This window comes from Adiantum capillus-veneris, chromosome 2 (genome assembly GCF_014529385.1).
Source record: "Adiantum capillus-veneris isolate H3 chromosome 2, ASM1452938v2, whole genome shotgun sequence".
Lineage (NCBI taxonomy): Eukaryota > Viridiplantae > Streptophyta > Polypodiopsida > Polypodiales > Pteridaceae > Adiantum > Adiantum capillus-veneris.
Window position 1 is genome coordinate 116,389,251 of NC_140932.1, and position 27,782 is coordinate 116,417,032.

At 40.8% G+C, this 27,782-nt stretch overlaps 2 protein-coding genes across 2 annotated transcripts; both read right to left on the reverse strand.

Moving 5' to 3' along the window:
• Positions 1–2,438: 2,438 nt before the first annotated feature.
• Positions 2,439–4,202, reverse strand: LOC147463439 (uncharacterized). Its single transcript, XM_086496606.1, has 6 exons — positions 3,873–4,202; positions 3,693–3,798; positions 3,487–3,599; positions 3,150–3,288; positions 2,767–2,786; positions 2,439–2,636 (listed from the first exon to the last, which is right to left on the reverse strand). The coding sequence occupies exons 1-6, from the start codon at positions 4,200–4,202 to the stop codon at positions 2,439–2,441; spliced, it is 906 nt and encodes a 301-aa protein (XP_086352732.1).
• Positions 4,203–4,211: 9 nt separating this feature from the next.
• On the reverse strand, positions 4,212–4,859 carry LOC147463440 (uncharacterized). Its single transcript, XM_086496614.1, has one exon. It carries the CDS (start codon positions 4,857–4,859, stop codon positions 4,212–4,214), a length of 648 nt encoding a protein of 215 aa, XP_086352740.1.
• Positions 4,860–27,782: the final 22,923 nt, after the last annotated feature.

Here is a 27,782-nt window from a genome sequence, read left to right on the forward strand (position 1 = left end):
GACATAATTGGCCAAAGCTCATAAAGAGCACTTGAATAATCAAATATACATAAAATGTAATATCCTTCTGCATAATCCATTATCTACTGATGCTTTTCCACCTATCAGCTGCAATAGATAATAAAATATCAATTCTATAATAAGCTTGACATCGCAACACTCCCCCTTGAGCTCGACGCCACTTGAAGGACTCCAAGCATAGTCCGAAAACGATGGAGCTTCTCAGCTCCCAGGGCCTTGGTGAAGATATCCGCTACCTGCTCCTCTGTGCTGACGTAAACTAAGTCAATGTCGCCTGCAGAACCTGATCTCGAACAAAATGGTAATGAACCTCTATGTGCTTGGTCCGCGCCTGAAATATTGGGTTCCTGGCCAACTGAATACTGCTAAGGTTGTCACAGTAAATTACAACCTCTCTGTCCACCTGCAGCCTCAAATCCATAAGTAGCTTCTGTAACCAAGCTACCTCACATGCTACAACTGCAACACCTCTATACTCAGCCTCTGTACTAGACAAGGCAACTGTGGGCTGCTTCTTGCTGCTCCAAGTGATGGTAGCACTCCCAAGTGTAAACATAAACCTGCTAGTAGAGCGTCGATCAGTGGCACTAGTAGCCCAATCTGTATTTGTGTAACCATACAACTCTACTGGAACATTTGCATCATAAAATAGTGCATGGTCTAATGTAGCCCTCACATAGCGTAATGTACGGTGAACTGCATCTAAGTGCGGCTTCCGTGGAAGCTGCATAAACTGACTCTGAAGTCCCACTGTATAGCTCAAATATGGCCGCGTGATAGTCAAGTAAATGAGACCGGCCCACAATCCTGCGATACATAGTGAGATCCTCGAGTACATCACCATCATGTGCACTCAGCTTTGTATTGACAAACAAGGGCATAGAAATAGGCTTGCAATCAACCATACCATATTTGGATAACATATCCAATGCATACTGTCTCTGAGACATCCATATGGCCTCTGTCGTACGAATCACCTCAAGTCCAAGAAAGTAGCACAGCTCTCCCAAATCCTTCATCTCAAACTCCTTCTTGAGAAGACCCTTAACATGCTCAATCTCTGTCTCATTGTCACCCACAATAATCAAGTCATCTACATAGATGGTAATAAGCACAAATCCAACATCATTATGACGTACATAGAGTGAGTGATCAGCATGTGACATATGAAATCCAATGCGCAAAAGAAATTTTGTTATTCTGTCGTGCCACGCTCTAGGTGCTTGCTTCAGCCCATACAAGACCTTACAAAGACGACAAACATAATCTGGATGCTTACCATCTTCATAACCAGGTGGCTGCTCCACATACACTTCTTCTTGTAGCTCCCCCTGCAAGAAGGCATTCTTGACATCCATTTGATGCATAAACCACCCTTTTGCTGCAATCACCACAATGACAGTGCGTACTGTAGCCATCTTTGCTACTGGAGCAAAGATTTCCTCAAAATCTATACCATAAGTCTGTGCATACCCTTTTGCGACCAGCCTTGCCTTATATCTTTCAATTGTACCATCGACCTTATGCTTTACTTTATACACGCATTTGCACCCAATGGCTTTCTTACCCTCTGGTAATGGCAACGACTCCCAAGTTTGATTTACATCAAGCACAACCATTTCTTCATCCATGGAATTTTCCCAATTTTCATTGCCAATTGTATCCTCAAACCATGTGGGTTCTACATCTTGAACAACCTTTGCTTTGTAAGCATAATAATGAGTAACATACCCATCATAAGTCAACCTGTCCACAGGAAATCTGACCCTATTAGACCTGCGTGGTCCTGAATCATTGCCAGGTGTCCTTGCAATCTATTTTCTAACACTTGGGGTCCTGACTGCTCGTATACCAAGCTCCTCATCAAGACTCTAATTTGAACCATCAGAATCTGCATCAATGTGTGAGGAACCTGAAGACACACTATTCATACATGGGGGCTCACCTACCTTCTCTTTTCCTTTGCAAGAGACCTGTGATGCACTTTGCGGTGTAACCTATGTGCGTAATCTGCCACTCCATGGCTTGTCAATAGAACCACTAGAAGAGGACTCTCTTGGTCCACTTAAAGTATGTGACTCTTGCTTCCCACTTGAAGCATCCAACAAGCTCTTTTACATCAGCCCCAATATTGTCCTTTACATCACTGTACCAGCCCGCCGTCTCGTCAAAGACAACATCCCTGCTTACACAGAATTCACGAGTACTAGGATTGTAACACCTGTACCCTTTTTGCTCATTTGAGTAACCCACAAAAATACATTTTTCAACCTTGGGATCTAGCTTTGTGCGCGACTCACCTGGAATGTGCACATACGCAATGCACCCAAACACTTTTAAACGTGACAAATCTAGTTTCTTGACACTGTACTTTTCCTCAGGAATGACTCCGTGCACAACAGCAGTAGGAGTCCTATTCATAATATAAACACCTTATTTATTGCCTCAGCCCAAAAATGATGAGGCATATCCTTTTCAGCCATCAAGGCTCTTGCCACCTCTGCAATATGTCTGTTCTTCCGCTCAGCAACTCCATTTTGTTGTGGAGTGTATCGACATGAGAACTGCCTGCATATACCATTTTTCTGCAAAAAATCAGAAAACTCTTTGGAGAAGTATTCTACCCCTCCATCTGATCTTAGTGTCTTTACCTGTTCACCTGTTTCCTTTTCAACAGAAGCTTTGAAGCTTTTGAAATGATCAAATACTTCGCTCTTTTGCCTCAGCCCAAAAATGATGAGGCATATCCTTTTCAGCCATCAAGGCTCTTGCCACCTCTACAATATGTCTGTTCTTCCGCTCAGCAACTCCATTTTGTTGTGGAGTGTATCGACATGAGAACTGCCTGCATATACCATTTTTCTGCAAAAAATCAGAAAACTCTTTGGAGAAGTATTCTACCCCTCCATCTGATCTTAGTGTCTTTACCTGTTCACCTGTTTCCTTTTCAATAGAAGCTTTGAAGCTTTTGAAATGATCAAATACTTCGCTCTTTTGCTTCATAAAATAGACCCACACTTTTCTAGTACGGTCATCAATGAACGACACATAATACCTGCTTCCATGAATGTTGGCAGTCTTTGTTGGGTCCCATACATCTGTATGTACCACCTCAAGTGGCCTCTTACATACATTACGTTCTTGTGGAAAGGAATTATGTGACTGCTTACCAAATTGACATGCCTCACATACTTTATGCATTCCATCAACCTTAAACTTTGGCAAACCTGCAGTAATCTGTTTTGATTGCATAGAGCGCAATCGCTGCTCATTTACATGACCAATCCGTTTATGCCATATATCTACATCGGCCACAACACCTGCACCTTTTTCAAACATAGCAGCTTTTATTGCAGGCATATTCACATCCAAAGTAAACATCCTGCCAACACGTCTTCCTTCTGTAATCAACTTGCAGTCATTCTTGTAGTCTTCCACATAGCAACCATCAGGATTAAACCAGACCTGCAATCCCTGTTCTATCATTTTCCCAACTGAAACAAGAGTCTTTGTAATATTTGGAACATGAAGCACATCAACCAAGTACTTCATTTTACCATCTTGCATTTGCAAGGGAACTTTTCCAACATGTGCAATAGAATGAGTTGAATCATCACCTGTCTCTAGATAACCTGGTCCATCTAGTTGCTTCATCTCTTTGAACCACTCACCATGGGATGTCATGTGGTTAGAAGCACCCGAATCCACATACCATACACTGTCACTGGCATGTATATCTGCAATCATAGCATTTACCATATGCTGCATAACAAATAACTGCTCGGACCGATCATCATCATTGTTGTTCCTTTTTGTTGCAGCATAATTGTTTTGTTGCCTTCTCTCTCTACCTCTGTTATTTGGCCTCCTTCGTGTTGTGGACATTCATTTGAGTAGTGACCCCGCTCACCACATTTCCAACATTCAACATCAAATGCATTATTTTGATCTCTGTTTGCATTTTGATTTCCACCTCTCCCCCTGCCTCTATAATTTTGTCTTCCTCTTCCACGACCTTGACATCTCTGATTTTGCTGCCAATTCTGATATTGACCGTCGTGACCATCACTTGTGCCACGACCTCTACCTCTACCTCTATTTGAATAGAAGGCTTGTTGATCAGAATTGATATTTCTCTGAGAAGAGGATGCACCAAGACTCTTCTCTTCACGAATTAACATGGTTGTCAATTAACATGAATAGAAGGCTTGCTGATCAAAATTGATATTTCTCTGAGAAGTAGATGCGCCAAGACTCTTCTCTTCACAAATTAACATGGTTGTCAATTCTGTAAAGTCAGGAACGTCTGCTCTAGTATTCATAGAGGTCGACTTGAAGTTTTTGTATTCTGTTCCAAGCCCTTCTAATGTCGCAGCAACAACATCATCGTCATCAACTGTGACACCAATAGATCCAAGAGAATTTGTTATTGTCTTGATATTTGAGGCGTAGTCATGGATAGACATGTTGCCTCGCTTCATTGTATTTAGCTTTGTTTTGAGCTGCAACTTCCTGACTCTGGTATGGTCTTCATTGAGCTTTTCTAAGCTCTTCCATGCTATGGCAGGAGAGGGTGCACTCTCTAAGTAACCCATCATACTATCTGAGACACTCATAGATAACCAATACATGACTTTGCTTTTGCCTTGCTTCCAATCTTTCAAGGCTTCTTTTGTAGTAGCGTTCTCTTCGGGACACCATGGAGCTTCATCATTTTCACCTTCAATGTAATCCCAATAGCCCTTTCCTTGTAGGAAATTTGTCATATGAAACCTCCATGTAGGGAAATTATTATTGTCCAACTTCTCACTAACGATTTGGTTAAACTTGTCTGCCATATTCCTACATAGCTCCAAAAATCTGCAACTTGCACAAAACTTGCAACCTTGCTGTGCTGGTATCTACGAGCTACTAAACACTCAACAAGAGTTACCACAACTCATATGCATGTATCCACAGTCATGCATACATGTACCAACTTTTTTTGCACACAATTTTGCATGCAAATCTGCAACCTGCACAGAAACCAGAAAACTGCAAATCTGGTCGTCCCTGTTTGATTACCTGTACTAGAACTCTATCTCTCAGATAGAGTCTAAATTGAGCCTAGTATCGAACTTTGTGAGAAGTAGCCCAAAAATCAGCATTTATAGACTGTTGGAGATTAGCGTGTCAGTATAGTGTGTCAATAGCTCTAACTTGGCTTTGATACCATGAAAAGAAAGAGGAGAGAGGACAGAGACCTTCTCCCAAGCTACACACAGAGAAGAAGATACACACGGTAGAGGGCTGAACTTTCTTCTTCATCTACTTCACAAAATGAGTGTGTATTTACATAATGAAAAACTGACTACATAAGTAGTACAATAAAAAGAGAGATGCGGTCCATAATGTGAACCCACTAAGTAGCTATGCTGGCTAGATAGATATGCCAGCTGTAGAATCTGTTAAGTATGGAGCCTGATTTACCCTTGTAATTTTTTGTGGTAAAAGCGCACATTTGTAAGGCCCCCATTATGAGGAGAAGCCATCGTGCGTGAAGGAAAATCACTCACTGGAAACCAAAATTTTCATGGACAAGAATCAGGGGCAACTTTAGGGGCCTCAAGGACGGAGGCCCCCGAGACTTTTTTTTCCCCTCGCCGGAATATTCCTTTTCGCCGAAATATTATGGCCCGGACGGCGGCCAGAAAGTGGTCGGAAAACAATCGATCGGTTGGCCGGTGGCCGGTGGTCGGAAGTCAATGGCCGGTGGCCGGTGGCCGAATTCAATGGCCGGTGGCTGAATTCAAAAGCGGACTTGTCTTCTCAAGGGCGGCCACACATGGGCGGATTGGAGGGTCCGATTTGGACTTATTTGCACAAGGGCGGCTACACATGGCTGCCCTCTCTTATGAGAGGGCAGCCCTTTTGGCCCATAAAAGGAGGCCATTTCTACACACATTTCATAGTGTGAAGTTGATGCAACAAGGTGAGTGTGAGGTGGTGAGAGTGAAGCAAGGCGGGAGCTCTATTAAGGGTTTAATCCCTTTGTAAACTACTTCTTCTTTTGAAGTGCTAAAGCCATTGAGTGGCTGCTTTCCCGTGGACGTAGCCCACATTGGGTGAACCACGTATATCGTGTGTACTCTCTCTCTCTCTCTCTCTCTCTCTACTCTACTCTATAATCTCTTGGGTGAACCACGTATATCGTGTTTACTCTCTCTCTATCTCTCTCCATTAAGTAATCTACTCAAATATCTATTTAGCTACGTCTTATTTCTTAACAACTGGTATCAGAGCAAGGTTTGCTCGTAGCTAAATTATCTCAAGGAAAGGATTCCTTGAATTGAGTGGGAGTTATGGCGGAGGAAGGGAAGCTCAAGATTGAGAAGTTCAAAGGCAAAAACTACCAACATTGGAAGATGCAGATTGAAGACTATCTCTACCAGAAGGACCTCTATTTGCCACTAGGCGGTCTTGCAAAGAAGCCCGCAACGATGGCAGATGAAGCATGGATTGTCCTTGATTGAAAGGCACTAGAAACAATTCGGTTAAGCTTAGCGTCAATGGTGGCCTTCAATGTTTCGGAGATGAAGACCACAGAGGACTTGATGAAGTCACTTGACGACTTCTACGAGAAACCATCGGCATCCAATAAGGTATTTCTTATGAAGCGCTTGTTCAATCTAAAGATGACAGAGAATGGTTCATTTGCAGAACACCTAAATGACTTTAACACAAACATAAGTTAACTTCGATCGGTGAAAATCAATTTCGATGACGAAGTGCGAGCTCTCCTTATACTATCATCTCTACCGGATAGTTGGGACAGCCTTGTGATGGTTGTAAGTAATTCTATTTCTGGCACAAATACTCTTAAGTTTGATGATGTTGTGGGTGTTCTCCTAAGCGAGGAAATGCGAAGGAGAAGCACAGGAGAATCATCAAGTGCTGCATTGTCAGTAGAAACAAGAGGAAGGCCTAAGGAGAGGTTCAAAAATCAAAAGGGTCGTGATCGCTCAAGATGGAGCAAGTCACGCACAAAGTCAGTTCTTGAATGTTGGAACTGCGGCAAGAAGGGCCACGTCAAGAAGGATTGTTGGTCCAAGAAGAAGAAGGAGACAGAGTCTCAAGACAACAAGCCAACATCGGAGGCCAATGTGGCAGGTAAATTAGAGCAAGATGCTCTAATTCTCTCATTAGACAATGTGTCTAATTCCTCGATAGTAGATTCCGGGGCTTCATTCCATGCGACACCACACAAGCAACATTTCCAAGACTACACCAAAGGTAATTTTGGGTATGTATACTTGGGAGATGATGAAGCTTGTGAGGTTGTCGGCAAAGGTACAGTTGTTAAGTATGGAGCCTGATTTACCCTTGTAATCTTCTGTGGTAAAAGCGCACATTTGTAAGGCCCCCATTATGAGGAGAAGCCATCGTGCGTGAAGGAAAATCACTCACCGGAAACCAAAATTTTCACGGACAAGAATCAGGGGCAACTTTAAAGGCCTCGGGGGCGGAGGCCCCCGAGACTTTTTTTTTCGCCGGAATATTATGGCCGGACGGCGGCCGGAAAGTGGTCGGAAAACAACCGGTCGATTGGCCGGTGGTCGGTAGTCAATGGCCGATGGCCGGTGGTCGGAAGTCAATGGCCGGTGGCCGGTGGTCGGAAGTCAATGGCCGGTGGCCGGTGGCCGAATTCAATGGCCGGTGGCCGAATTCAAAAGCGGACTTGTCTTCTCAAGGGCGGCCACACATGGGCGGATTGGAGGGTCCGATTTGGACTTATTCGCACAAGGGCGGCTACACATGGCTGTCTCTCATAAGAGAGGGCAGCTCTTTTGGCCTATAAAAGGAGGCCATTTCTACACACATTTCATAGTGTGAAGTTGATGCAACAAGGTGAGTGTGAGGTGGTGAGAGTGAAGCAAGGCGGGAGCTCCATTAAGGGTATAATCCCTTTGTAAACTACTTCTTGTTTTGAAGTACTAAAGCCATTGAGTGGCTGCTTTCCCGTGGACGTAGCCCACATTGGGTGAACCACGTATATCGTGTGTACTCTCTCTCTCTCTCTACTCTATAATCTCGTGTATATAAATCTGTCTCTCTCCATTAAGTAATCTACTCAATTATCTATTTAGCTACGTCTTATTTCCTAACAACAGTTTCTGTCAAAACTGCTAACGGAAATGAATGGAATCTTAAAGATGTTAGGCATGTTCCTTCCCTTCGCAAAAATTTAATCTCTACAGGACAATTGGACGATGAAGGTCACAACATTGCATTCGAAAACAAACGGTGGAAGATCTCAAAGCGATCTTTGGTGGTTGCCAAGGGAGAAAAGGTCGGTACACTTTACTTGTGTACTGTTAGCACGCAACCTTCAGCTTGTGCAGCAACTACAGAAGTTGACAGTGCAGTGTGGCACTACCGGCTTGGGCATATGAGTGCCAAAGGAATGCAAATCCTTCAAACAAAGAAGCTTCTACCAGGTTTGAAAGAAGTGGACTTAGAGTTCTGTGAAGATTGTGTTTATGGTAAACAAAAGAGGGTAAAATTTCAAAAATCAGGAAATGAAAGAAAAATAAAAAAACTTGAGTTGGTTCATTGTGATGTTTGGGGTCCAGCAAGTACACCATCACTTGGTGGCTCATTGTACTATGTAACATTCATAGACGATGCGACTAGAAAAACATGGGTTTATGTCATGAAGAATAAATCCGATGTATTTTCCATATTTCAAAGGTGGAAAGCCTTTGTGGAGAATGAAACAAGTACCAAGGTTAAATGCCTCAGATCCGACAATGGAGGTGAATATTGCAGCCAAGCTTTTGAAAGCTTTTGTGCTAGCAATGGCATTCGGAGGCAAAGGGCAACCCCAAGGACACCTCAACAAAATGTTATTTCGGAAAGGATGAACAGGACAATCATGGAGCGAGCACGAAGCATGCGGCTACATGCAGGCCTACCGCTTGAGCTTTGGGCGGAAGCTGTAAGTACGTCTGTGTACTTAATCAACCGGTCACCCTCAACGGCATTGGATGGGGGAGTTCCAGAAGAGGCATGGACAGGTAAACCGGTGAATTATGCATTTCTCAAAGTGTTTGGGTGTGAGGCTTTCATGCACATAGATAGAAGCCTAAGATCAAAGCTAGATGCAAAGTCCAAAAAGTGTTTCTTCATTGGCTATGGAGAAGGTGACTTTGGGTATCACCTATGGAATCCTGAAGATGGTAAAATCTTAAGGAGTAGGGATGTAATTTTTTACAAACAAAATATGTACAAAGATTACTTGGAAAGAAAACAAACAAAAGAAACAGGTGATGAGTACATGGAGCTTGAGGACGGTGAAGACTCAAGGACTGCAAACGGTGACAATGTGCAACAGCGTCAACCAAATGAGGAGCCTCAACCTATTCCTCGAAGATCTACAAGAGCAAGTAGACCTCCAGAAAGGTTTGTTCCTTCCTTCAACCATCTCTTGATCTCAGATTCTGGAGAGTCGGAATCATACAAAGAAGCTATGCAACATGAATCCAAAGAAGAATGGACGAAGAGCATGCAAGTGAAGATGGACTCACTACATCGCAACCAAATATGGGAGTTGGTTGAGTTGCCTAAAGGTAAGCGGGCACTTCAAAACAAATGGGTGTACAAGCTGAAGGAAGAAGAAGGTGGGATGAAAAGGTACAAGTCTAGGCTTGTGGTAAAAGGGTTTTCTCAAAAGAAAGGTATTGACTTCAATGAAATATTTTCTCCTGTTGTAAAAATGAACTCAATTAGTCTTGTCTTAAGCCTTGTGGCTGCTCATTATTTAAATCTCGAGCAAATGGATGTAAATACGGAATTCCCTCACGGTGACTTAGAGGAGGAAATCTACATGCTTCAACCAAAGGGGTATGAAGTAAAAGGTAATGAGAAAATGGTTTGCAGATTAAAGAAGAGCTTGTATGGTTTAAAGCAAGCATCAAGAAAATGGTACCTGAAGTTTGATCGATGGATGTTGGATCATGGATTCACAAGATGCAACTCGGATCACTGCGTCTACACGAAGAATTTGGGAGGTGGGAAGTTCATCATCCTAATGTTGTATGTTGATGACATGTTGATTGCAAGTGCTAACATGCAGGACATCAAAGACCTAAAAGAGGAGCTATCTAAATCTTTTTCAATGAAAGATTTAGGTCCTGCAAAGAGGATACTTGGTATGAAAATATCAAGGGACAGGACAAAGAAGACAATAAAGCTATCTCAAGAAGATTACATCAAGAAGGTACTAGAAAGGTTTGCAATGCAAAATGCAAAACCAGTTTCTACACCTTTGGCTGGTCATTTTAAACTAACGAAGGATATGTGTCCAAAGACACAAGAGGAGATAGCCTATATGTCTAAAGTTCCATATGCTACAGCGGTAGGTTCTCTAATGTATGCTATGGTTTGGACAAGGCCAGACATTGCACATGCAGTGGGAGTTGTGAGTAGGTTCATGGACAACCCAGGTAAAGATCATTGGCAAGCTGTGAAGTGGATACTTAGGTATCTAAAAGGGACAACAACAAATGCTTTGTATTTTGGAGGAATTGATATTTCTCTAGAAGGGTATGCTGATGCAGATATGGCAGGTGACAAAGATACTCGAAGGAGCACTACTGGCTATGTGTTCATGGTTGGAGGCACAGCAGTAAGCTGGGCTTCAAAGCTGCAGAAAGTGGTTTCACTTTCTACCATGGGAGTATGTAGCAATGACGGAGGCAAGCAAAGAAATTATGTGGCTTCACAGATTCTTAGAAGAGCTTGGATTCAAACAAGACAATTGTGTCTTGTACAGTGATAGCCAAAGCGCTATCCATATTGCGAAGAACTCAGCCTTTCATTCAAGGACAAAGCACATTGAGGTGAGATATCACTTCATACGCACTCTTTTGGAAGAGGGACAGCTAAAGCTAGGAAAGGTGCATACAAGTGAAAATCCTGCAGACATGTTTACAAAGGTGGTCAACAAGGAGAAGTTGAGCTTTTGCTCATCTTCAATCGGCATTCAAGGATAAGAAGCCAGAATGGAAAGCAGTCACAGGTTTGGTTTGGTGATCAGTCTCCAAGTGGGAGATTGTTAAGTATGGAGCCTGATTTACCCTTGTAATTTTCTGTGGTAAAAGCGCACATTTGTAAGGCCCCCATTATGAGGAGAAGCCATCGTGCGTGAAGGAAAATCACTCACCAGAAACCAAAATTTTCACGGACAAGAATCAGGGGCAACTTTAGGGGCCTTGGGGGCGGAGGCCCTCGAGACTTTTTTTTCCCCTCGTCGGAATATTCCTTTTCGCCGAAATATTATGGCCGGACGACGGCCAGAAAGTGGTCGGAAAACAATCGGTCGGTTGGCCGGTGGCCGGTGGTCGGAAGTCAATGGCCGGTGGCCGGTGGCCGAATTCAATGGCCGGTGGCTGAATTCAAAAGCGGACTTGTCTTCTCAAGGGCGGCCACACGGGCGGATTGGAGGGTCCGATTTGGACTTATTCGCGCAAGGGCGGCCACACATGGCTGCCCTCTCTTATGAGAGGGCAGCCCTTTTGGCCTATAAAAGGAGGCCATTTCTACACACATTTCATAGTGTGAAGTTGATGCAACAAGGTGAGTGTGAGGTGGTGAGAGTGAAGCAAGGCGGGAGCTCTATTAAGGGTTTAATCCCTTTGTAAACTACTTCTTCTTTTGAAGTGCTAAAGCCATTGAGTGGCTGCTTTCCCGTGGACGTAGCCCACATTGGGTGAACCACGTATATCGTATGTACTCTCTCTCTCTCTCTCTCTCTCTCTCTCTCTCTCTCTCTCTCTCTCTCTCTACTCTATAATCTGTTGGGTGTGAAATATATCTCTCTCCATTAAGTAATCTACTCAAATATCTATTTAGCTACGTCTTATTTCTTAACAGAATCCCTTCCGAGGATATGCCATGCCGGTCACCCACCGTGTCGGTGATGTAAATGTGGCCAACGGTCACCAAGGCCTACCAAGAGTGCCAGCTCATGGAGAGCTCGACATCTCAACATTGTAGATGGCAGAGCTTTATCAATATGTAGTCTACATGCCGACGATTAGCTTCATGGTGGCCATCAAAACCACATGTTCTGTCGAGTCTTACCATAGCCCGAGTTAAATTTTGTGAGCAAAGCAAAACTCGAGAAAATATCTATGGTCATGTTGTTATAAAATTGCCATATAACCATAGAATTTACATTGAACCAAAAATTTCCATCACCTTTTAGGGCACCTCACATGAGGATTTTACATCTTAACCACACAAAAGCATACATACTGAGTTTGGAAAAAACTGGACAGAGCCCTCTTTGTACATAGTGCAATAGCTCAAAAAATACTATAACCCAATAGGGCACCTCACATGAGGATTTGAAATTGTAACCAAATCCATCCATAAAATACCTACTACTAATCCACAACCCAAAAATATGCATATTTACCCATAAAAGTTTATATCAATACTACGTACTCGCTTTTGAAAAAACTCAACATATTTCCTGTTGTGCATGGAGCAATATCTCAAAAATACCATAACCTATTAGGGCAACTTACATGAGGATTTCAAATTCTAACCAAATCCATCCACAAAACACTTACTACTCATCCAAGACCCAAATATATGCATATCCACAAAAGTTTCTTGCATCTCTACATAGCAAGATATAAATTTTGTTTTTTATCTCCAATATTACGGATTCCATAGTTCTTATGATGAGTCGCACTCATAGTCAATGAAGACGTTGCGCTTTTGACACATTTCAAGGATGCAAAAATCAAATTGTGTGTCCGTAGCCATGGTTTGAACCATCTCTGTGCATAGATCGGAAGTAGACTTCCATGACACAAAAACAAAATTCAACACACTCTTTGAAAGGCTTAAAAGAAGAGGATCAAAGTTTCCTCTCCGAAAGAAGAGGGATTCAAGACTTTGTCGTGCCCGCTAGCATCATAGTTGTTATCACATGCATGCTATATGGTTGGTGGTATTTGTGGCTCATGGTGATCATGGTATTTTTTTGGTTAATAATGGTTTGGTGCCTCCAAAAGAAGGGTTGCCATCAATTTTTGCACCTTTTGCACTTGTGTAGTCTGCACTCTTTAAATCCATACCTTGGTTCACCAATCTACGCATGATGTCGGCGTGCGCTCTTCCAATGAGCTGAAAATATTAGATTTTGTATTCTTCACCCCATATAGTCTACATTGCTCAAATGCAAGATTTGCTTCACCAAGATCCGCACGGTGCCATGCACTCTTCCAAACGAGCTATTGAATTCAAGTTTGCAAGCCACTTCAAAAGAGCTTGCATAAAATAGGGGAAGTAACTTCATCAATTTTTTGCAAAAGTAAGCTAGAGGTAGTATTTAATAGGAAGGAAAGTACGTGTGCTACGAGATCTGCAGAAAGCTTCACATGCCTTGGATGTGGGATATTCACTACTACATACCAAGTCAGTGTGGCCTCAAAGTCTGCACCCCTCAAAGGAAAAATCTCCACTAAGCTCTGTACACCAGCGTGCGCATTATCTTGCAAGGGAAAGGAGCGTAGGAGGGCTCACAAACCTGTTGAGTTCAAATTCTTGAGTTTGCACGCGTATACATACACTTGTAACTCATCTGGTAGTAGCTCAAAGTTATGGTTTTTGTATCCATGGCATCAATGTCATGTAAGATATGCATCTTAATGGTTGTATGTGTGTCTATAAGTCTACAAAACATCGAAAAGAGAGAATGAAAACACACCCAAAAACACTAATAGGTTGCCTCTCTATAGCTCAAGATGATCACAACACCCCAATACAATAAAAATCACACCATAACAGACACAATTTGCACCGCATACACTCTATTTCACCAATTCAACAAGCTTGTCCACTCCTTGATGAATCCCAAACCACACAACATTAGAGCTCTCTCTCTCTCTCTCTCTCTCTCTCTCTCTCTCTCTCTCTCTCTCTCTCTCTCTCTCTCTCTCTCTCTCTCTCTCTCTCTCTCTCTCTCTCTCTCTCTCTCTCTCTCTCTCCCCTCCCTTTGCATACCACAATGAGGCCATTGCACACTATAAGTACCATGTGCATTTTGGAATGGTATTTGCATATGGACCAATTACCCCTACCATGTGGCACCCCATGGGTGATCTACCTTCTAGCCTCCTTAAAAATTCTAGTGCCCTATAAGAAAAATCACATTTTTATCCCCACTTTGGTAACTTTCCTATTTTTTGCCTATTTGCCAAATTGTCATCTAATAAAGCCATCATAGAAGCTCATGTTGCCAACTCCAAGGCAGATCACCCCGTGGGTGATCTGCCTTCTAGCCTCCTTAAAAAATCAAGTGCCCTATAAGAAAAATCACTTTTTTAATCCCCACTTCGGTAACTTTCCTATTTTTTGCCTATTTGCCAAATTCTCATCCAATAAAGCCATCGTAGAAGCTCATGTTTCCAACTCCAAGTCCTCCAGACCTTGAGGCACTTTGACCTCGTTGGGCCCTTGAACAACGTACTCGATCTTGGACAAAATTCATCTCGTACCTTCTTTCTAGTATAGCTGCCTCCAACTTCCAATATTAGTCTCTTGCCACTTCGGACTTTGATCGAAGCCCTGTAACTTCTTAAGCCTTCTCATGCCACAGAGAATCCATGAAAACCCTGGCAAGCTCAAAAAAAAATTAGATGGCACACCTATTGAGGAAGTCAAGTTGGGAACATAACTGTCCCTCGATGAGACTTCAACTACTCATATCTTGGTTGTTTGAGCTCTGATTGCCAATCCAAAAAGACCAACCTGCACTCCAAGTCAAGCACTTTATGTCTACGATTTCACTTCCACTAGGGTCTATCGTTTGATACTACCTAGTCCTTTATGGATCTGCAAACCGCTTAAAACTTTAAACTGCAATAACTTGCCCTTTGTAGCTCTGATTGAGGAGCCATATGGACCAACTTGTAGATCACACTATGTGATACCTTTGGTACTTCCGTTCCTACATGTTGAACATTTTGATTAACCATCTTTAATAGAAACCCTAGCAGAGCACTCTGGCCCAAAAAACCACATAAAGCATACATATCTGTTGCACCTTGCTCGCCCTTGAACTTCAGAGATGCCTTATCCCTTTGACATGCCTTGGAGAGAACACATAACCCTGCATTGAACTCCTCATAGCATTGATTGAACTCCCCCTTGTTGAACGTTCATGTTCAACCAAAAACAAGACTATTGAAACGTGGTAACTGCAAAACTAGCAAATATTGTGAGCTAAGAAAAAACCACTACTGTATGTGCAAAGTATTATTCATGGTGTAGATGAATCCCACTTAGGTTGGTTTTCCAACCCCATCTATCAACACTTGATGCAATGAAGGCACCAACTCCCTTTCAAAATATAGCTTGAGACGCACACTATTCATTCCGTGTTTGAGAAATTGACCATTCATTTCTCATCAGCTGATAAGTACCATTGGGAAAAACCTGATGGACATTGTATGGCCTTGTCTACTTCTTCTTGAAATTATTCTTGAAAGTGAAATCAAGATAGATCTCATATTTCATCACCAAATCCCCTTTTTGTATCTGCTTCTCTGGCAAGTACTGGTTGAACTTTGCCACTCTTTTCTCCCATTGCTTCACATAGAGATCTGTTGATGCTTCTCAATCCATCTTCAAATCTTTTAGACTTGTAATTCTACCTTGCAAAACATCTCAGTGAGTTTTATCAATCCGTAACATACCTTTCAATGCACCTAGCTGAACGTCTAATGACACCATTGCCTCGCCATAAACCAAGTACAGTTTGTAGCAACTTTGTAAGAAGTCATGTATGCCCACAAACACTTGTCTAGATTAGCTTCCCACCCCTCAATCTTCTTGCACACATACTCACACATACTTGTTGAGCATTTTGACAATTTGTCCATTTGCAGACCATTGCACTGTGGATGATAAGGAGAAGAAAGTATGTGTTGAATACCCAACTTCTCCACTAGTAAAGGTACCAAATTGAACCAAAATCCTTGACCATGATAAAAAATGATCAACCAAGGCACTCCAAACCGGCAACATATGCAACAAACTGAGTAGCTGTGTGAGCATTTACCTCTTTCACTTCTGTAGCTTTAACCCATCTGGTAAGATAATCAATAGCCATTACTATGTATTTCTTGCCATCTGTGGACTTGGTTAATGTGACAATAGCATCCAAATCCCACTTCTCAAATGAATCTTGAGCTATGATAGCCCCTTGTGTCTTGGATACCAGTCATCTTTCACCCGTGGTTTGACACTCATGGTTTCATCTTGAGCTATGATAGCCCCTTGTGTCTTGGATACCAGCCATCTTTCACCCGTGGTTTGACACTCATGGCATGTCTTGCACCAGTAGTGCACATCTTGTACAATAGAAGGCCACCACAAACCAGTTTTGAGCACACAAAAAAGTGCCTCATCTTTTCCCTCATGTCCACTTTCCTCATGACACTTCTCCAAAACCATACCGATTTCCTCTTTGTAGAGGACCCTATGTAGGACTCCACCTTGACCATATGTCAGTAGATCTTCACCAACCAAAGAACCTGTACGACTTCTGAACAATCCTCCTCTTTTGCAGCTTTGACAACCCTTCCAAACATTTTCTTATGCTCAAAAAATCATCAATCTCCTTTAAAGTCTCACTTCTTGCATATGTGGCGGGTGCCACATATAAACTCGACACTTGAGCCTGCACATGATTGCTAGCCAACTGATTTGCTTCTTGATTTTTCTCTCTTCTAGCATGGTTAAATTGCACTATCTCAAAAAACAACAGTTTTTTAATGGAAAAAACCAGGTTTTTAGAGAATCTCTCTTTACTTGCCGCTGACCCAAAAGCTACTTAATTACTAGGAGAGCATCACCTTTAACCACCAACCTAGAGATACCAAACTTCACATATTTCTTTAGCCCCAAATGGAGTGTTAAATACTCGACTTCATTGTTTGTGTGAGCACCTTCCAAATCATAAGCTTCAGAAAAGATCACTTTACCTTGTGGGTCATGTATAATCACACCTCCTCTTTGCGTCTGTACAACTCTCTAGTAAGCACCGTCAAAGCACATAGCTAAATCTTCCTTCAAATCAAGTTTCTCTATAGTGTCTTCCTTCAAAGTGTCTTCCTTCACCACTCGGGGATATACCAACAGATTTTCTTCCTTGTTGACCAGAATGTCCACTAAATGTGACTTACTTGTATGGTCAATCTTGGGTTCAAATTGCAAACTCCTGCAACTCGAGCACTCACTTTCTTATACGCCTCGTAGATGAAGCCCCACTTTATGAAACAAATCGTTAGATGTAACCTCATAAAACTTTTGAATGATCAAATGCACGTTGAGCTTGCGATAGGAAAAAACCAAAGTCATCACCCATTGCTCAGACTCCATGTATGACCTCTCCCCTGTACTAATCACCCAGCTATCAAAATAGATTGGCTTATAGCATCTACCATCTATTTTCTGCATTAACACAACCCCAATAGCTATTGTATCCACCATCATAGCAACATAGAAGTCATCCTCATTTTTAGGAGGACACACCATCGGCAATTGACATAAGATCTCCTTGTCAAAGGCTAATAACGTGCATCTTCCGTCCATTGGAAACCATGAACCTGGTGACTCAACTTTTGAAGAGGGTATACATACTGCAAAAGCATCCAAAAAAACTTGGACAAATGCTTGAGATTTTACACAAATGAATCCAAACCTATTGCACTAGTTGGGGGTTCCATAAAAAAGGCAATGTTTAATCCAACACCCAAATCAGCCATAAGGTGTCTGAGCCATACACACTCAACCGTAGCTGTGAATACTACCTGACTTAGTCTCACAACTAGAAGTGGCCACACTAGGTTGCTTCTTTCTCAACCATGAGATACATGAACTGCCAAGCATGAAACAAAAACCACTCGTGGGCAATCGTGTGTCAAAACAACCAACCCAATTTGAGTTTGAAAAAGCATGTAAATCTAGCATAAATGATCCCCGCTTGGTATTAAAAAAACCCAAGATCTAAAGTTCCACTCAAGTAGCAAAAGATCCGCTTGACATCCTACCAATGCTTAGACCCTAAGCTATGCATAAATCTGTTGACCTATGAGACTGCAAATTGAATATCTGGCCTCCTGTTGCATACATAAATAAGGCATCCAACAACAGTTTGGTAAAGAGTGACACCGACAGGATCACTAGCATCATGAAGACTCAATTTCAAACCTGTTTCCATGGGAATGGAAATAGGTTTGCAATCCTCAAGTCCAAACTTACATAGCAATGTCTCTATGTAAATTGTCTAACACAAGTCAATACCACCATCAACAACTTAAATTGGATAAGAGGCATCGTTAGCACAAGTGACTGACTTCCCATGAGGGACATCCTTGAGAGAGGTAAATAAATTACGATGAGAGATAATGTGATTTGTAGCACCACTATCAAAGTACCACTCATGAGCATCCGCAAAAACTGACATACATGCATCATGGAACGAAAGGATCATAAGTGCACTCTGCACTAAAAGCCCATTTTGCATCAACATTAGCATCACAATCTCCTTTCATAGAAGACTCAATAATAGCTTCATTTGTAGTGAAATTTGCCTCTTTCTTCTTAGCCTCTTTTGCCTTCAACTTAGGACACTGCTTCATCAAGATTTACAGTAATGGAAACGAAGGAGATCTTGTGCTAAGGTATGACAATCAACTCGATAATCGTTTTGATGCCAAATTTGAAACTAGATGGCAAGGGCCATACATAGTTAAGAAGGCTTTCAATTCAAGTTACTATCAACTTATGGACTTGAATGGGAAAGAGCACTCTAGGAAGGTAAATGGTTATCGCTTGAAGCCTTATTTGAGTCGCCTTCTACCAAAGGATCTACCAAATATCTGTCAAAAGGCAGCTATCTCATGTAAGTATTGTTCCATGAAGAATGAGTGTAACTCGAGCCAAAATTCCAAGGGGCAAAACAATGAAGATCTCATCAAGGAATCTGAAGCACTCTCTTTGGAAAAGATGCTCTATGATGGTACATGAATATACCATCCGGGGGGAGGGCTAATGATAGCCATTTTTTTGGCTATCCAAATTGCCGCTACCTCACCCTACCAAAATCACCCAAACACTATGGCTATCCCTACCATTTCACTGTACATAGGCGTGTGTGAGTTAGGAGACTTTCCTCATATTTTTTTAAAAACCCTAAATTATTAGATAGTCACTGGGCTAGTTGAGCCAAAAAAATTAAAAAAATAATTTTTAAAAAAGATATATTATGGCCTCTTTGTGTGTAAATATTTCATTGTATATAGGGCCTAAATATAAGGATTTTTCATAATTATTTTGGTATTTATTTACATATTTCTACCTAGGTGTGTGTTATTTATGCTATGTACATTGACTCGCCATTACCACAATTTTTCTTACCATTTTTCATACTCTTTATTCCATAAAGAAATAATTTCATTGAAGCTTCTTTTATTTTTGGTGTAACTCCATCCCAACAAAAATCCAAGTTTTATTTATGTGTATATTTTTTCACTATTGTGATTTTTTCCTTCCTACATCTATTCTCTATTACTCTCATGAATTAGAACACCAAAAATATTCATCTTTTTATGGTAGACTTATAACGAGAGAGATTTATTTTGACCCCTTTATATTTTTTCCACCTATGTTATTTATATTTGACATGTATATATTTTTTTAAACCCCTCAATATTTGATTTCCTTAGTTTTACTATTCATTTATATCATGATCTCAACAATATCTTCAATTATAGACCTACCAAATAAGTTCAAGGGTATGTGGCGTGCATGTATGCACTCTGGAGGGCTCACTCTTGGAGGCATTCAAAAGAATCATCCAAAGAAGGACCCCACAAGGACTTTGTGCAGTGGGCAACGACAGTCGGTTTTGCTGAATTTTTAAAGGTCACTTGCTCTCCGAATTTGAAAAGGTGATACAAACAAAATTTGTAGCTCATGGGCTGAACGTTTTCCTCAAATTTTTCCATATGTTTTTGAGCTACGAGCTGTGAGCTATGATTTTATTGGTGGACCCCAGTTTGCCCATGCCATGCAACCACACTCCCTCTTCCACTTTATCATTTTCCTCTTTCACACACACTTCTCCACTCATCATCCCCACCTCTCTCACCACTTCTCTCTGCACCCTACTCACCTTCTTCTCAACCTTGAAGAATAAGAGAAACCATGGTGAACTCATGTCTCCTACACACACTTCCATTCCAAAATTGACCACCTAGTTTCATTTTTCCTCCTCCATATTACCCATATCTATTAAAAAAAACCACAAAATTCAGCCTCTTGTCTTGAAAGACAGCATCATGGTGATTGATTACTCATATTCAATTACCTTGGCTCCCGAAGAAGGTCAAGAGTAGAGAAAAAACGTACCGTCAAAGCTAGTGGACCGTCAACAAGCGTCAAAATTGACCCTACTAAAGACACTTGGAGCATCAACATTGTAAGAAATCCATATTTTCTTACATATTAAGAGTTTTTTCTTCCTTATTTGTATCCTACATGGATACTCCCATTATAGATATCCAATTCCATTTGTAAATCAATAAAAATACTAACTCTACTAATTTACTAACACTAATCTACTATGAAAAGTCCTATCACCTTCACTTCTCTCCTCTCTCTTTTCTTCATCTATTCCCACCAACTTCTTGATAATTCCAAGAAAAAGAAATTAGATAAGTGCTGAAAATCTAACACAACCATGGTTAGAAGAGTAACCCTAGCCCTCAAAATTGCTATAAAAGGAGGGTGTAGCTAGCACAAAAGAAGAGCCATAAGCAAGAGCACTATGCTATAGCTTGAGAAGCCACCTCTTGAGAAGGATCTCTTGAGTGGAAGCTCATTGGCTTATGCATATGCATGTGTTGTATTAGGGGTGATTAGCAAGGGAGCTCTATGCCATTGTAAGAGAGAGTGATCATTCAATTGAGAGTAGGAAATCTACCATTTCTCCTACTAGTGTAAGCCCAACATTTGTTGAATCAAGGAGGGTGGATTTGGACTAAGCATGGATACTTTGTCTCTCTTCCAACGTGAAGTCATGGACAACAATGATGTGTAAGTGTCTTGGTGTTTTATTTAAGTTCTTCATAGCTTGTCTCTGGGTGTTGTCATCAATTTAGCCATAAATCCCACATATTGTAAGAGGGCGACAGGGTGCAGAGGACTCCCTTGGCCTTAAGACAGTGATTGGGGTGGCTTTTCTTGTGATGTGTTGTGGTTTAATTTACTCAAGCTTTGTTGAACAAATGCTAATCTCACTTTGATTGGTCATGACAGATTTGTAAGAACGTATTAATGCAACAAGCACCCCCTCCCCCTTCTCTCTCTTTCTTACATATATAATTGTGTTCGCTTGATCATTGCCGATACATTTCAAAGCAGCTCGAGCACTCTCTCTCTCTCTCTCTCTCTCTCTCTCTCTCTCTCTCTCTCTCTCTCTCTCTCTCTCTCTCTCTCTCTCTCTCTACGTGTCCTAGTTCGCATCCAAAACTAGGTGGTGCCCCAAATTTGTGTAGGGTTAGGTTGCGGGTTTGTGTGTGTGTTTGTTGTTTTTTCCAACCCCAACCCAATTGAGCAGCACGGGAGCTTAGAAGGGTGCTTAGAGGCCACTCTTCTTGTTGCCCATCCCGGACCGCCTCACTAGCATATGTGCGAATGCTAACTATATGGTAACAACAAATTAAGATCATTAGGTGAACTAGCATATGAAAATGCTAACTACCATGTTGTGACTATTATGTAGCATAGTGCTAAAAAGCATAGGGGCCAATGCTCACTAGCATGGTGGCATTGATATTTAGCACAATGAGGCACAATGACAATGCTAACTAGCATATGATAATGCTAACTATTATGGTGGCACCTACATCTAGCATAAGCAAATGACATTGGTAACTAGCATGGTGACATTGATATCTAGCATAAGAAGGATATGACATTGCTAACTAGAATGGTGGCACTCTTATCCACCAAGAAACAAGGCTACACTCAAAACGTTTTTAGTTTTAGGCCAAAATTTGAAGCATTTACTAGAATTTACAATTTTGTAAAATTTTATTGGTTTTGTTCGAGGCAAGCTCAGCATCTAATTCGCCGTATCAAAACACACTAAAGTTTAGTTTTGAGAAGACACTAACCAATAGAATATGGTACTTAATACATATTAGGGTGGAGGCAACCAAGTAGCAATAGAATTCACTAATGTGTTAAGAGAAAGTGTCGTGTCTCTGATTCCATTCTATAAACGTGCTTGGTTTTGGGTTTGCTCGAAAGTTCTTGTTTGGTGTTTGGTAGGACTCTCCGTGCCGATGCGGATGGTTCCATGTAGTTCTTTTTTGATGAAATATAATTGAGCTGATAAATGATAGATGAATGTCTTGCATTGGAAGATGAGTAAGCATTCCAAGTAGTGCACTTCCTTGCTTGGTTGTAGCCACACATACCATGCCCAACTTGGCCTTGGTAGTCCAACATGGCCATGGTTAAAAACTGAGTAGATTACTATTGGTATAAGTGACCTTGCCATTGACGAATCATTGGGTAAATCTTGATGGCTAGCAAGCTAATAATGAGGCTAATTTTTTCTCAGGAGGACAAGCCAAACGGAGAGGTTAATTTTGGATTAGAAGGACAAGATGATGGCTAGCAAGCTATGATGGGGTGCAATGATGGGTGACAAATTGTGAAAGAAGCTGCATGATGGAGGTGGTAATGTGGGGTGGAGGATGGAAGAATTGGGCAGAAAGGAGTGGAGAGAAGGTCCATGATTGTGAGTTTGTCTCTGATGAGATGATCAAGAGGAGAAGTGAATAGGTTGGGAAGATGAACTCACCCTAAATATTTTTGTTTAATTAGTAGGGATTCGGTATATAGTAACATAGTTCTACTTAATCTGAGACATTAGGAAGAGAATGGGGTCTAGGAGGGCCTGTTTATTTGGCAATTTAAGGAAGTCATACCTTTAGTATTAAGAAACAAATCAAAGGACATCTTTTGAATCCAAACAGGTAAAACAACTAGTTTATTTGAATTCAAATTTTCCCCCCAAAAAGGAATTTAAAATGTAGCGGGTAAAACCACACCATGTGTCTTATCTATGGAAAGAGCTCGACGTCTAGATTACAGATCTATGATATGTGCTCAAATTGGAGATCATATGTGGGAGTTATGGAAGGCCGAAAATCATAAAATTGTCTACCTGCTTTTCGGGGGGAAAAGTGTATCCTTTGACCATTCTTACACATCTCTTACACACCCACCATCCTTGCACACATGGCATACACCTATTTGCCAAAATGTTAATCCCCTACATAAGCTCATGTCAAATAAAGAGGCCCTCCTTGACCTCATCCTCTTCCTGATGAAGTTAGAGGAGACATTGGGGCAATATTAAGATGACCAATTGCAAGCTTAGGTATAGAGTAATATATTTCTACTTAATTAGAGATGTCATTATATAGAAATGGTAAAGATCTCAAGGTCTGATCATTTTGTATATAGATTAATTTTAGCTTCAATTTTCAATTGATTAAGATACTAATCCTAATCTGATTATATAGTGGCACTCCAACTGCTAGCCACACTAAATCTATTTGTGGCTAGCTAATAGCACCACTTGCATGGGATGGGTTGTGATAAATGCTCCTGGGCTAAGGGCTCTGCTTCTCCTAGGTAATATAGAAGTAATTAGTACTTAAAATGCATCTAAGTAAAAATGTGCCTTGTATACTATGTATTTTTGCAAGCATATGGCTAGTTCAATTTGGTGCATGAGTTTAAATGTTAAGTACATTTGGGAAAGATCAAGTTGTTGTAAGATTTATAAAAGTTATAGTTGAGAACACTCTATGAAAAAATGAATTGATCCCAACGTATTCAATAAGGGTTATTGTATGGCACCATGTGAGTGTACAATAGGGGGATCTTGTAAGGTAAAAAATGATGATTTTACAAAGTTGAGTCCCGTATATGGGGGTAAATAAGGGAGTTTTGGTGAATGCAAGTGATGTCTCCCTAGTAGTGCTAGTGAATCTCCTTGGTAATTGATAAAGATAAGGCATCCATGGTTACATGGGCCATGTATCTTTCTAGGTAGAGACATGTAATTTCCCATAGTTTGCATTAAATTTGACCTGAGCATTTCCAAATATTATTTGTATTTTGATCATATATATATCATTGATTTGTGCTCTCTTTTGGTATCGCGTTTTTTGCACTTCATCAAAACTGAGATTTGAGACCATGAGCATGTGTGCTTAGGTCTTATATACTAGTTCTAGAATTTTGATAACATTCGGATGTCGTTGGATGCTGGAACGGTCATGTTTTGTTTGTCGATTAGTGACTAGCTTTTGATGACTTAGGTCATTTGAGTGTAGCTTGTGTTAGATGCGAGTTGTCTATTGTTTCCAAGAGATTGATACCCTCTTGTAGCCTCTATGCACTAGTCGAGTTAACTTCGTCCCATGGATTGACAATTATGTTCGTGCTTCTTGCTATGTTTGCAATAAGATAAGAGTGAGGTTAGATAAGAGTAGAATCCTAGATGGGATCTCAAATCATTGCTCACTCCGAAAGAATCATCTGTGAGTTGTTTATGTGAAGTTGCAGAATTTCAGGTCTACGACTTGAAACAACACCAAAAGACTCTCAATTACTGAATCCGGTTAGAGATTTTACTCATAAAAGTTGTATGAACCAGTGGGTAAGCTTAAAGATGCATTTGAGATAAAGTTTCAAGAGTTTGCAAAAACTCATATTATTTACATTTTCTTGAGAATTTAGGCCAAATTAAGTTTTGACTTGACTCAGAGGCCTCTAAACATTTCACAAAAAAATTGACCATTGAAAAAATTACAAAAAGTGTTCATTTCAAGCCAAAAGTAAATAATTGCGATTATATACTTTTAGCTCAAAATTGACCAAGGTTGATACCAGAGAATCTATGCATGATTACAAACATCTTTCATGAAGGCTCATAGGATTTGGATCACAAAACAAACCAAAAACTTGATAAAAACTTAAAGTTGTACTAATTGTCGAGAAATTGAGTTTGACTTGATAAATCTTGCTCAAATATAGTGAAACTTGACTCAAAGGCTTAGTTTAAAGTGTTTAACATGTGTGTATGCTCAGATGATAAAAAATTTGCTTAAATTTACGAAAAGTAAATAATTGCGATTATTTACTTTTGTCCAATTTTCAAACTTTTTTGGCCAACCAAGCATATCACAAGTTCTATCATGTTGTATTGAGCACACATATCAAATTTGGTAAGATTTGGATCTTTAAAGTGTAAATTGTGGCCAGATTTGTAAAGTCAGTCTGCAAACATAAAACTATTGACAAATTGAGCAGAGTTTATCCTAACTTGGTGGAACTTGGCTACTAGGGAGCTTAAGTTGAGTTGTTTTACCTCTTTGTATCAACATTTTGGCAAAAAGTTGCTTAAAAATCCCAACAGTAAATAATCGCGATTATTCACATTTGCACAGAAATGAGAATTTTTGCACAACTGAGTATACCACAAGGTCAAGCATATCAAGTAGACTCTACATATCAAATTTGGTGAAATTTGGATACAAAAGTGAGACTTAAGCCAAATTCTTGAAAACTGAGTTTGTGGACACTAAACAGTTGATAACTTGGGCAACTCTTGTTCAAACGCAGTGAAAATTGTCCATATTTTACAGCAAGGTGTTTATATGGCAAAAAATTTCTAAAAAGTGAGAAAATTTGAGAAAAGTAAATAATCAGATTATTTAGTTTTGAGCCAAGAGACAAGATTTTGGACTTTTGAGCTTGTACAGTGTTAGAACAACATAATACAAGGCCACTGGTTAAGTTTGGGTTCCATCGGGTCCAAATTAGTACATGCTTACTCAGTTTCCAGGTTGCGGATTAGTCCTTTACCTCTTTGAAAGGGTAAAATTTGCAAATCTCATTTGCTAATCACTTAGCTCAGATTGAAGTGACATACACAGACCAATCACAATAGTTAGCAAAAATTTGTACAGTCTTTGAGAGAAAATAGCTAACTTGGTTAAAATTGTTACCATATACATGTGGTAGTGATGTGTGAACACACTAGGACCGTCGGGGCATTTTTTCCCTCTTTAGGAGGTTTTTTTCCCCGAGCATTGTATATACGCCCTTCAGTCTAGGGCTATCTATCTTTCCATTGCACACTAAGTAACACACTCTCTATTGTGTGCCTTGAGCTTCCTTCGTCTTCTCCAATCTGTGTACGTTTCTTTGCAACCCTAATTCCAACAATTGATATCAAAGCAGGTTACGTCCTCCCGGGCTTAGTCACCAACTGGTCCAACACACGCATGCTCACTTTCTCCTATTATAGTGAGGTTTGGCGAGCGTTCGCAGGTCGACAAATATTTCGGGTGAGCTCGTAGAGCCAAGTTTGCTCAAATTTCTGATTCGGGCTCATTTCGGCCTCCGTTTCCACTACAGGCCGATCTGCACAGGCAATTTTATCATTTTGTGCAGAATTTCTGTCAGTGCCGATTTCTGCATAACAGGTGCCTTACAGTCTTCTACGGTTTGTGCTATATAGCACGTGTTGTTCCCGCTCCATTTCTCCTATTTCTGGGCAGTTTTCACATCAGGTGCAACATTTACCATGGTTGACAACAACACAGATGTCTTCAAGATGTTTGCTATTGAGGACAGGTTGGATGGGGACAATTACCCTATGTGGGCTTATATGATGCAACATGTTCTTGTGTCAAAGGGCGTCTAGAATATTGTGCAGGGCATTGATGTACATCCTGGTTCTGAGGATGTAGGCAATGTTGAGGATGTTGCGGGTCTTGCTGCAAAGATTGTTGCTATTAGAGTTGTTTTGCCTATGGCAGAACAAGCTCATTGGGATGTAAAGGATGCACAGGCTCATGCATTAATTGCGTTGTTGCGTTGTCCATGAAGCGCACCATTGTTCCTCACATCCGTTCAGCAAAATCTGCAAAACGGGCTTGGGATATTTTGGATGGTCTTTATGCAAGTCACAATGAGGCTAGAATTGCTTTGCTGCGTAAAGAGCTGGAGTCAAAGATTATGCATGGACACTTTCCTTGCTAGTGTCAAGGGTATCAATGAGCAACTTATTTATGTAGGGGAAGTCATTTTAGACAATTCCCTTGTGCAGACTGTTATTGATGCCTTACCAGATTCTTACCAGACTTTTGCTAGTACTTGGAGACTTATGATCCAAGGAAATCCTCAAATTGTCAAGTTTGACGCATTATGCACATTGATGTTGCAAGAGTCACTTTCCAAAAAAAACAGGACTAGCCAATGTGCAGTTGAACAGGCTTTTATTTCTTCTCAAAGAAAGGGTGGTAAAATCAACGTAGCCACTTCTTATGGTTCTACTGCGAGTGGCAAAACTTCTGTTCCTAATGCTTCTGTTGGCAGCAATTCGTCTAGAAATTCTAGTGATAAGGGCAAAAAGAAAATGCGTTGCCATTATTGTAAAGCTAATGATCACTTGATCAAGTTGTGTCCTAAGTTGAAGGCCAAAGAGGCTAAGAAGAAAGAGGGTGGTTCCATTGCAAATGCTGGTTCCACTACAAATGCAGCCATTGTTAAGTCTTCTGTGAAAGGAGACTGTGTTGCTGATGTTGATGCAGAATGGGCTTTTA